Source organism: Panicum virgatum, chromosome 7N (assembly GCF_016808335.1).
Source record: "Panicum virgatum strain AP13 chromosome 7N, P.virgatum_v5, whole genome shotgun sequence".
NCBI classification, from domain to species: domain Eukaryota; kingdom Viridiplantae; phylum Streptophyta; class Magnoliopsida; order Poales; family Poaceae; genus Panicum; species Panicum virgatum.
The window spans coordinates 46,353,261-46,365,453 of NC_053151.1; the positions used below are offsets into that span (position 1 = coordinate 46,353,261).

Below are 12,193 nucleotides of genomic sequence, written 5' to 3' on the forward strand. Positions count from 1 at the left end.
TCCTGATTCCCTCCACAAATTTTACGAAACTAGAGCTCTCCAGCCAATAACCCGTCCATTTCGTCTACCATTCCTCTCCCCCAAATCCGCCGCCTCCAATTCCCCGAATCGAGCTATCTCACGCCGAGACAAACCCTAGCTCCCGCCGGCGCCGCCCCCTCGCCAGCGCCGGGATGGACTTCACGGCGCCCTCCTTCTCGCTGGGTTTCGATTGGGATGACGACGACCCCCCTCCCCCGGCCGGGAGCGGCCCGTGCGAGCAGCCGCGAGGGTACGCGGCGCCCGACGCGCCGTCGTTCTCGCTAGGGATCGACTTCGACGACGACGTCGAGGAGGAGCCCCGGCCCCCCGTGGGAGGCCGCCGGGAAGAGCAGGCGCGGGGTTCCGCGGCCCCCGACCCGCCGTCGTTCTCCCTGGGCTTCGACGACGAAGACGAAGACGGTGACAAGCTCGCCGCCGAACAGCGTCACGAGCAGGCGCGCCCCCAGGTGGCGCCTCGTGCCCCCTCTTCGGTTGGCGCTGAAGATGAGGACGATGACTTTGTCCTTGCCGGTAGCAACCAGCCGCCGCCGGAGACCAAACGATTCAAGCGGCTGCGGAAGGGCCCTGCGCCATCCCATCCGGTGCCAATTCCGCAGGTGCGGCGCTGTGAGGCGCCCGACGCACCCTCTTTCTCCCTGGGCTTCAGCGATGACGACGAGGATTTCTTTGCTGACGGCCAGCATCATAAGCAATCGAGACAGCCGGCAGCACCTCGTGCCCCCTCGTCGTTCAGTTTTGAAGATGAGGCCGACTTCTTCGTCGCTGGTGACCGAAGGGCAGAACCAGCCCGGATTGAAGCGACTCCACCTAAGCGGCTGCGGAAGGGCCCCGTGCTGCCACATCTGACGCCATCACCACCTCCTCTCAAGGTGCCAGGACCACCAACGGCAGGAGTGTCTCCAGTGATGAGTGAAAATGGAGCACTAGGGGTGGTTGGGGCTGGGAGTTTAGAAGATGAGATCGAAGATTGTACAACAGACGAGGATCGACCGATGCGAGGTGATTGACTGAGCCCTGAGCTTATAACATTTTGCATTCATTTCTCTTATTGATGTCTGCATATAATTCTGCATCTAGAATGCAATCATGCGAATATATTTTAGGGAGTTATTTTTATCCTACTTCATCGAAGTATTTAGAATTGACTTCATTGGGGGTAATTATTCAGCTTTGTTTGAACATGTAAGGAGGACATAGGATGCAGCAAATTACTTAGACAAACTAGCTCAGAAAGCACCACTAATGTACAATGGCCTGCAATATATAGTGATAAAGTGGTAACAGACCACCCAATACACTATCCAAATTAAACTGGAGGAATACAAGCACCAGGAGCTAGATCTAGACAAGCAGGGGCAGATCCAGCGGTGGGTCTGGAGGGAGCCCCTCCTACCGCCGCTGGATCCATGGAGCCCCGCCCCCCTATAATTTTTTGACATGAATACATTGCGAGGAGAGGCTAAAGTTGTTTAGAGGTAGAAGAAAGCCCCTCCTAATAATTATCCTGGATCCGCCACTGTAGACAAGTAAAAGAACAGTAACCTTTCCAACTTTTATTGCGCACAAGTTATGCATTCATATCTTTTACGGTCGTTGCTTGAGTGATAGAACAATCACCAGTATTAATCTCAGCTTCCCCCCTGAGCAGGCATTTCCCTGCAATAAAAGAATACTTGTAAATTATCTCAGCTGGATAAGAGACTAAAACCTCTTTAATGTCCATCTTACTTTGTGTTGACCAAACCATATAACACACTCTTGTTCCTGTTTTTCTCCTTTTACTTATTCATCGACTATCATGTGTTGAGATAGGTTCTTGCTACAGGTTTACTACATCTATGACGACACCCAATTTATGCCATTAACGCAAATAAAATGCAGTCAGTAGCTTTCACTTGCGACCTGTCAATGATGTACAACATTGCTGCCCATACACGATCCTTTAGGCACATACAGGAACTCATTAGTTCGTAAAGACCATTAAGGCATTAAATCAAATTGAGTGGACAATGTAATATTAGCCTTTATTCGTGTAGTTATATCTTGTAGTTTTTTATGTTTGATTTTATTTATGGAATACTGATATTATAAGAATTATTTGTCTATGTGCCTCTATGAATACTTGTTTGGTCTTCTGTAGAATGCATGCCTTGATTGCGGGTCTTCGTTCGTAGCTAGTTATTCTGTTAACATTTTTAGGGACATTCTTATTTCCTTGTGCAGAACATCATTGGGTTCTCATCTTTACTTGCAGATGTGCCACCTTCCGTTGGTAGCTGCAGCACTTCCAGCAACTCAAAATTCTCTCTGCTCAACTGTGGTGTCCTCGTGACTCAGTCAGCAACCAAAGTGAAGACATCAAAATTTACACAGACATCAAATTCTTCGGCTTCAAAATCTTTGGAAGAAAGCTGCACAAAGAAACTACTTCCTAAGATAACAATAAGCCCAATGAGGAAAATCCACTTGCTTGACTCTGATACAGATGCAGATGATAACGAAAATCGAAATAAAGCAAAGAAGCCAGTTAGTCCTGTTAAAAAGAGACAAGAATCCATGCACAAATATATGCAGGAAAAGCCTACCTTGCAACAAAACAGCAAGCCCCAAGGGAGCACCACTGTGCAAAAGAGTGAAGCTATGATGAATGACAATTGGGCAACACCTGCCTTTGATGAGTTTTGCAATGAATACTTCAAATCTACAAATGATGCAGGATCTTCTCAGAAGAAAGAAGGCAACAGTTTTTGTTGTTCCAAACTTTCTCAACCCAAATACTCTATTGGTGAGATGGAAGGGCATTTCCAGCAACAGAGCACTTCAAGTGGAGCTGTACTAGATGACAACCTGGATGGTCATCCTCCTGCTATGCATTATTTCTTCCACCATGACCCAAGGGTGCGTGATCTAGTCCATGACAGGCTGAATCATTTCTTTCCAATTGGGGCAGGAAGTACCAGAGAAAATGAGGAAAGCAGAGGAGAAAGTCTCAGCTACAGGTGCACATCATGATCATTGCTTTTCAATCCGCTAATTGCTTCTAATTTTTTCTGTCTTAATGCAGGAGGCATTTCAGCTCGAGTACGGCTGCTAATAATGACTGGGTGACTCCAAATAGAAGGATACCAGTTCCAACTGATGTTGGCAAAAGAAGGGTGCATGCCAGTGGAACTCAATCTGGCTCTGGCCATTGGTTTACTGGTGATAACGGGAAGAAGGTAAGGCTGTATTTCGGGATTTCCAGTTCACTTGTTCTTAAACTGTTAGACTATACAAAGTTATTTGGCCATTTTGTGCTACTTTAAGATTTTTTTTCTTACCCTCTTCTTGAATAAAGCAGATTCAATCATAGATTTTGCTTTGTTGGATTTGAGCTGCAGATTTATGTCTCAAAGAATGGGCAGGAGTTGACTGGCCGAGATGCCTATCGACAATATAAAAAGGTGATGGAATACTTATCTTCTCCTGTGATTTGTCCTTTTAGCCATGTTAGAAGAACTGGTAGTAGGTAATGGACTTACTGGAATTTACATTTTCTGTAAGGGAAATCTAAATATCCTCTGCTTGCAATTATGTCTACATCACCTCCAACATTATGTTTGATTAGGGATTGAATTATTAAGAAATAAGAATGGACTTGGCGATCAAACATTTGTAGCTAGCATAGTTACTTTGCTATGACCATCACCTGAACCAAACTTTCCAAGAACCTTTTAGAAAATGATGGAAAAACTACTGATACTTTCAGAGTAGAAAATTGTGGTAGTGAGCTAAAAGAAAACATGTGTCTGTTTTACTACATTCTGTTAACGCCATCTCAATGTGTCTTACAGGAAAGTGGCAGGGGATTCAACAAGTACAGGAAGAAAGGTTCATCTGGAACCAAACAAGGTGCTGCTAAAGTGAAAGTTGAAACTACGGCGAAGCAAGGCTCTAGTAGAGGTAGAGGAAAAAGGAAGCGGTGAGAGGCAGGTCTGCTTGCCCAGCTTCACAATGGCCAGGATTCTATAGTTAGTTTTTGCCTTGTGTGTTTCACTTCATAGCCGGTTTGTTAAAAGATCATGTAATAAGCTTCAATTGCTCTCCATTTTCTTTAATGTCAGGAGGCACACGTATACATCAATACATGGTCCTAGTGTGATTGTAAATATTGTTAGCTCCTGCTGCTTTACTGTATTCTATTGTTAGCCTGTTAGGTGCCAAGTGCCAAGCAGTGGCGAAGCCAGGAATGGAAGGCAGGGGGGCTGGTGACCCTTCTTTTTCCTTACTCCCTCCCTTATTTCATCAATGGTCTCCAAAATTTTAGGGGGGGGGGGGGGGGGCTCCATGGAGTTTTGGGCAGTAGGGGGGCTGGAGCCCCCTCAGCCCCCCTGTAGATCCGCCCCTGGTGCCAAGGATTCATATGCAAAGGGATGGTACGCACCACTGGATGTATAAAACATGATTACACGCTCGTAGCATTCATCAAGTAATTATTTCATGTATCCTTTGTGATTGGAGTTGGACAATCTATAATGAATTGGCATACCATATTGCTGTCACTTCGTCTTGGCTATATCTGGTTGGTTCCATGTGTCCATCTTGGTGATCCAGTATCGTCATCTTTCCAGATCACTTGAAAGTTGAAACCTCTCAAAATTTGTGCCTGTGAAGAGAATTTGCTGAGCATAGATCGGCTGTATCAACTTCTGTACGATGTTACATAGTCGGAGAATGGTTTGCCATGGTTCGGGTTCCAATTTCTGACCCGGCTATGCTGTCTCTGGGCAGGCTCAACCTGAAACTGAGCATGGATGCTGACTGACGACTGTATGTAAATGCAGCTTGTGTGCCACACGTTAGACTTTCTGAAGTGTAAACATATGAATTGCTGTGAGCCTACCCCCAACTTGTTTGGGACTAAAAAGGCTTTGTTGGTCGTGTAAACAAATGTAACTTCGATCACTGCAATGGTGGGAGAATTGCTGTATTTCATTATTCTGATCTAGTGTCAGCGCTTAGTTGCGGACTTTGTACTGTCTGATAATGCATTAGTACGTGGTGATGGAGCCTTTCCATCTCATATTACCCCAGTCATCAACTCATCATCATCTACCTGCTATCTGGACGGTGCATGAAAATCTGAACAACACGCAGAATGCAAACCTCAAGTTTCCCACGCCGTCCGTTTCAAACTGTCGTCTCGCGCGCACAGCTTATCCTTTTCTCATCATCGCCATTAACGGCTGGGGTCATGGTGCGAAGCCGCTTTCGGGAGGTAGAAGACCCAGGCGAAGCAGAGAAACTCTTTCAGCCTTATTCAGTCACGGATGCTGTATAAGAGAGCTGCAAATCTCAACGAGCTAGAGAAGAATGTGGTGTAAAAATCCAGAGAAGAAACCACACTACATTCAGCGTTGGCTCAAGGCTGGCACGATCAGAACTGCTGATTACATACATAATAGGGCACGCACGCATGGTCGATTGCTGAGCTTACAACGAATTTGATAAGCTTAGGGCCTTTAGTGACTTTGTGCAGGTTTCTGATGAAAGACTTCGTCAGCAGCCGTACATCAAAGTGGCCACAACATCATTCGACGTGAGCCTGCTGAGTACCCAATTTTTTCCTCTTCATTTCTCGGTCCACTCATGTTACCGGGACCTAGATTTGTATAGTGCTGAGGACAAGTCTGGAATATAGTTGTACAGAGAGTACACTTTCATCAGATTGATTCAACGCATTCCATCAGGAAAATCACTTCCATCCAATATGTATGTTGCAGCTCTATGTAATACAAAAACATTCATCACCAACAATAAAGGAGAAAAGCTATCCATTGTCCTCTCTACAAATATAATCGGTCACGCTAGCGACGCTTCCTGTCTCTGTAGTGCTTGCTTCTTCAACTTATTGCGGAAGCTCCTTTTCCTACTAAACGCTCTCTCCTGTTGAATCATAATGTTAGTCTGTATCTAAGCACTTTTCAAGGGAAAAAAATCTATAACCATGCCAAATGATGAAAAGGATGAAGAGAGTCTTACCACTGGCTGGGCCAATTCCTCTGCTTGACGGACTGCTCTTACAAGATCACGATTTGCCTCTGTGTATAGGCTGGTCACTATGCCAGACTGGCCAGCTCTGGCTGTGCGACCCACCCTGTGCAAAAAATCAACAGCACAGGCAGCAAATTCTGCCTACAGAAGCAAAGAACAATAGGTAAACCTTCTGATAAGATTATACCACCCAAAAGAAATTAAAATGTAGCTGGGTTACTTGAGCAATATGACAAAGAAACAATTCTGTATGCATAATTTGCATGATTTTTTCCATAATAATATGAAAATTTCAGTAGTATGATATTGACAACAAAAGTAGATGGCATCAAGAAATTTAATTTAGCAACAGCACCGTTGGAACATACCTGAATGACATGAGAAACATTCGGGACATCGAGCCCACGGGCAGCAGCATCAGTGCATACAAGCACACCACCATTTTCCCGAAAAGATTGCAAATTATTGGCTCTTTCCTCTAATGAACTCTCACGATGGTACAAGATGCATGGAATGCCAACTCGCTGCAATATGTCAGAGACTGAATTGGCAGCATCAACAGTGTTTGTGAACACCATAGTTCGTTTTGGTGCATCATGATCTTTACTCTTTAGGCCATATTTTACTGCATCTATAAGAGCATCAACTTGTGTATCAGCAGTGACCTCTATCCATCTCCGCTCTAATCTGCATACAAGGCACATTACATATATTAGATGTGGAAGTTAAGGTGGGGATATGATGTGAAGAAAACAAAAAAAATTGGGGATTTATAAGAAAAAGGGCACCATTTAATTGTAATGCTGAAGAGGAATACCATTTTACGCTCATGATGAACAAAATAGACAAGGAAGTTCAAAAGAATAACCCTCACTAGAGAGGGCATCTAAAGGCTTTTAGTCAAAACAAAGTGGATACCTGGGGTTATGACGATGCAGATAAGTTCCACTAACCCATACAGCATCAGGAAACATTCGCTTCAACACACCACCAGCAGTCTTTTTGCCACTCTGAGGAAGGGTGGCAGCGACAAAGACATACTGCTTGCTCCGTTTATATATTTTTCTAACCCTCCCCCAGTCCTTGCGTGCCCCAGCAGGACTATTCTCCACCTTGCCTGGTCTATCTCGAACAAGGTTGCCTTCATTTTCCTCATCAGAACCACTGAATTCAGCACCCTCAGAGTCTGAATCCTCATGATATTCATCGTCACTCCCAGGTGATACTTCCTTTCCAGCATCTAGTGCTCTAGACAGTAACTTTTCATCAAATCTCAGCATATGGATAAGACGAATGACCTGGTTCTCAAAACTTCCACAAAGTAGCATGTCTGCCTCATCAAACACCTATTCCAAAAATACAACTATTAGGACTTTCTGGTAGTCGCAAGACCAAGTACTGCCGTTCAAATGTTTGCCTTAAAACGGAACAGACATCACGAATAGGGAAATTTAAGAAACCCTCACGAACAGCAAAAACTACAGAGATACTCATTTCTTAACTACAATCAATTCCAGATATTTCTTATGCAAGCAACAGGAAATGAAAAAGGCGAGACGACTATTATAGCTTTGCCAAGCAGACTCAGATAATGGTTAAATAGAACACAAAATATAAATTTGATAGAAAAGTGTTTTGCACAAGTACTTACTACAAATTTCACATGACGCATGAATCTCTCTCTTCGCCTCTTTTCTGGGTCATAGTCAAATAGATAATTCAAGAGAGCAGCTGGGGTGGCTACGAGAATATCTGGATGTACAGCTGGCCAACCCTGCCAATGCAAATTAAGAAAAACATTGCCATAAGTTATACCAGAATAAGTTTCTACTACATCACTGCACAAGGTGCTGTAAGATTTCTTCTGCCAATGGGAAGCTAAAAGTTTAAAGAAAGACCCCTGCTAATCACATAAAAGAGACATTAGGAAACATATCTGTTACGGAAAAGTCAGGTTTATTAAAATGGGCATTCAGATTTGGAATGTGATACGGCTAATTATAAATTTATCTATAAGTTGGACAAGGGAAAAATGAGTTTACCATATTATCAATTAGCATACACTGTTTTCAGATTGAGCATACCTTCGGTCCACAAACAGCCGCAGCACTTTTAAGTGGTTCACCAGACTCGTCAAGCAATGAATTAGCCATGCGAACAACTTGCTCGCACAGCATGACATTGGGACAAAGGACCAACACAATGTCAGGGGCCCCTGGGGCAGTGCCCTGGGAATTATCATCTTCCGTGTTAGAAGATTTGGAGCACAATTTTTCAATTAAAGGAACCAGGTAACCATGGGTTTTGCCACTGCCAGTCTCTGCAGCAACAATTACATCATTCGCTGTGAGAACATGTGGTATACAGGATGCCTGCATAACATTTTAAACTTTGTGTAAGTGTCATTCATGCAACAACAGGCACTGAACAAGACAGTTTGAACGTACAACTCCAAGTGAAACTACTATTATGTTACCATCTGATCGAATATTTATTCAAAAGGTGGTTGTAAAAAGTTACCAAATCCAATCACAGTTATGAAGCAAAAAAAAACAAAAACAATAAAGATAAGTCTCTCAGAGTGATGACTGATGACAACACAAGTTTGTAGTAAAAGGGTCTAAAATTCCAATAGCTTGCAAATGGCAAAGGTATATATGGTCATGTCACCTGAATCGTCTAGTGTTTTCAATTACCTATCGAGATAATAATGTGGTTGCAATGTTAGGTACATGATGCCAGGAGTTACAATTTCCACCTTAGCATTTCGAACTAGAAAATGTTGACCAGCTGATGTTAAACAGGCGTGACACGATCACACGAGCTCTGAAATTTCGTCGAGCGCGTGGCGTGTGCTGCAGCTGCCAGCAGCAGGCCAGCAGTGGAGCGCACGAGAGCCTTACCTGGACAAGGGAGGGCCTCGCGAGCCCGGCGCCACGCAGGGCGTAGGCGAGGCGGTCGGACACGCCGAGGGACCCCCACGACGTGGTATCCTCCGCGAAGAAGCCGTCGCCCGTGCCGTCGGCCTCGGCCGCCGCGGCGGCGAGCGCGCGCGGCCTCGCAGCGGGCGAAAGGAGGCGCCACGGCCGCGCCGGCGGCGCGAAGAGGAGGTGGTGGTGGTGGCGCGAGGCGAGACGGGAGGAGGCGCGAGGCGGGAGGCCCGCGACGCGGAGGAGCGCGAGCGGCGCGAGGCGCAGGTGGTGCAGCGCCATCGCGGTGGTGACGGATTCGGCTAGGGTGTGTAGGAGGAGAGAGCGGCATAACAACACAGAAGCGTAGCGCAGGCCGGCCCGAGATGGGCCGAGCGAGCGTGGGCTGTGACGAGATGGGGTGCCTTGCTGCTGGGCCATCACCTAGGGTCGTCCATGGGCTATTTGGGCCACACCGGGGGACGGAAGAGGCACACGTGCCTTCTTCACTCAGATTCTGAATTTCAGTAGATTTTGGACATATATTGAGAAGCTAATGAAGGCTCATGCAATGGCAGGCTCACGTTCAATCTTTAAGCTAGGTGACTAGGTGTGCCCATCAGATCTGGTCGATGAGTGAACATGATGGGGTGTTGTATGACATGAGAAAGTGTACTGGCACGGTAAAGTTCAGAGAGCAAACAGCGTTCATTTAGCGTTGGCTGCAGCATCAGACCTGCTGATTACATACTTAATCGGCGACGCATGCATCCTCGTTTAGTCGTTTGCTGAGCTTAATAATTACATCAAAGTGGCAACAACAGCAGTTGCAGCACTAGACATGATGAGCATGCTCTGCAGCCGGCACCCGCAAGCAGGGTTTGTCTGTCCCAATTTCTTTCCCCTCCCCTGTCTCACACTCACATTCATCTTTTGAATTTCTCCGTCCACACATCATATCAGAACCCGAATGTTTATAGAACGATAAGGACGACGATTTTCTACCTCCATGAATTTCCTGGAAATATTTACGAATCAATGCCCCTGGCAAATGGGGCGCCAATCCGATTTACCGATCACCCAAGGCAGAAATCTGTCCTTCTTAATTTCTCCCCCTATGCAGCATACCAGAGTCTGAAATTCCGCACCATGCTGCGGGGATTCACTCCCGATACCCATGAATTTTTTCCGGATTTTTACGCTCCTGTAACTCTGGTAAAAGGACGCGAATCGGATTCTTAGGGTGGACGGTGATTCAAATACCGTCCACCGCAGGTCGCGATTTCTCCTTTTTAGTTCTCCCTCTATACAGCGTACGAGGGTCTGAAATTTTGTGCCATTCTGTGTCGATGGGTTATCGGTGATCATGATTTTTCTTGGAATTTTAGCATGCGTCTGGACCCGGCAAATTGTGGTGAATCGAGGTTAAGGGGTGGTCGGTATCTGAAATACCGTCCACCCCCTCTTCCCTCCCTTAACAAGCAGTCATTTCCGTATGACTTTTCCGCATCTTTGCCACCGGCAAAAAGGTCTACTGTGGCCATTGTTTGGATCATCGACAGCAGGTCACCAGCAGCAAGCAAGGTGCACATTGCACAAGTTAGCAATTTAGCATGGCTATTGGTGAACGCCTCTCGAGTCTGGTCTCTAGAGCCACGCACCTTCCGTCGTCCATGGTTTGATCCTCCGCCACGGAGCATTCATCCCCGCAGCTGACGCCGATCAGACCCAGCACAGGGAGTGCCATGCCGCATGGTCGCCGGAGCGCCGTGCCGGGCTGCATGCCCTGCCGGCGCCCAAACTGAGATGTTCCTCTCCTCCTGCAAGCAACCCTATTGGCCTACCTATTGGCTATCGCCCGTTTGCCTGCTTCCAAACCGCGTCCGCCCCATACTTTAGGCAGTTGCGGCAGGGGCGACGCCTATGACTACGAGCGACGCGTGCTGCTTCTTCCAGAGCGCAGGCGCGCAGCGGCGCTCCAGCGAGCCACGGCCAGCGTGAGACAGGAGGCGTTCTTCCTGGTGCATGGCAGCAGAAACGCGCGGTGGCACCTGCTGGGGATGTAGACTTGGCCCTCGGTGGACGCGCGGCGGTCATGGAGGCGAGAGCATGGCGCAGGCCGGCACGGCGCGTCACGGCGGCGCACGCGAGCAGGAGCCGAGAGCCGCACGCCGGTCATGGCTGGCGCGAGCGGGTGGAGTCAAGAATCAAGGATTCCTCTGGAGGGGAGGAGATAAAAAGGAGGTACAGGAGAAACCTCCGCGACGCGGTGGCGCTCCCTCGCTCCGGCGAGCCACGGAGAGCAGCGGTGGCGGCGTGCTTGTGCGACGACAGGGGGTGGACGGTGGTTGAAGGACGGACCGGGCAGACGGTATTTCAAATACCGTCCACCCCCTCGGCCGGTTTTAGCCGTCGGATGGGATATGTGCGGACGAGATCGGCCTGCCGCGTGCTTCACTTCGAGAGCCATGGCATCCTCGTCACTTCGTCAGGCAAGCGCGGCAGCTCGGCGGCGGCACAATGGCGGAGGGCTCAGGCCGGGTGGACCGCGAGACTGGAGGAGCCCTACTGCGAGCCCCGCCGGTGGAGGTCTCTGCTGGGCCCTCGCCGCAGCATTCGCCAAGAAGAACGGAGCCTCAAGCCACCGGGATCTGCTTCAGAAGTTCAGAGTTGCACGGGGTTATCTCACAAGTCACAGCTCCAGTCCTGCGCCTGCTTCGTCGTCAATGGCGCCGTTTCTGATGCAAGCTTCCACCTGAGTATTTTTTTAAAAGGAATGATCGTGGACAGAAAGCCGATGCGAAGGCCACCTCACGTAACATCTGAACATCCCGTCTGAATCAAGCGAAGCTCCACTGATGAGCTGATCTGCTTGTTGACAAAGCAAGCAAGGAAGGCTGTTTGTGGCTGCTGCGATGTTTTGCAGCATGGGATCCTCCATTCCTCCTCACCAGATGCAGAAACATGATATTGTCAAACTCGATGATAGTCACGGGTTGCGATCGCCGCCGCCGTATAAATCTTGCGAGGAAAGAGAGCCAATGCAGAGTGAGCAGAGCAAAAAAAAAAAAAAGGCTGACTAGCCATGCAGAAACACATAATGTTGCCAAAACAAGCTTGAAATCCAGCACCCGTGCAAAGAGTTGTGGCAGTTGGTCAGCCAATTTGAATGACAGTCCCATTCTTGTGGAGGGGAAACAGAAACAATG

At 47.5% G+C, this 12,193-nt stretch overlaps 2 protein-coding genes across 2 annotated transcripts; one reads left to right on the forward strand and one right to left on the reverse strand.

The window, feature by feature from the left end:
- Positions 1 to 36: 36 nt before the first annotated feature.
- Positions 37 to 4,583, forward strand: LOC120681861. Its single transcript, XM_039963503.1, has 6 exons — positions 37 to 1,041; positions 2,297 to 3,041; positions 3,107 to 3,260; positions 3,423 to 3,485; positions 3,876 to 4,245; positions 4,430 to 4,583. Exons 1-5 carry the CDS (start codon positions 174 to 176, stop codon positions 4,005 to 4,007), a joined length of 1,962 nt encoding a protein of 653 aa, XP_039819437.1. The 5' UTR covers positions 37 to 173; the 3' UTR covers positions 4,008 to 4,245; positions 4,430 to 4,583.
- A 1,136-nt stretch (positions 4,584 to 5,719) lies between these two features.
- LOC120682585 (DEAD-box ATP-dependent RNA helicase 22-like) lies at positions 5,720 to 9,303 on the reverse strand. Its single transcript, XM_039964547.1, has 7 exons — positions 8,979 to 9,303; positions 8,160 to 8,447; positions 7,727 to 7,849; positions 6,994 to 7,421; positions 6,444 to 6,762; positions 6,064 to 6,216; positions 5,720 to 5,967 (listed from the first exon to the last, which is right to left on the reverse strand). The coding sequence occupies exons 1-7, from the start codon at positions 9,285 to 9,287 to the stop codon at positions 5,884 to 5,886; spliced, it is 1,704 nt and encodes a 567-aa protein (XP_039820481.1). The 5' UTR covers positions 9,288 to 9,303; the 3' UTR covers positions 5,720 to 5,883.
- Positions 9,304 to 12,193: the final 2,890 nt, after the last annotated feature.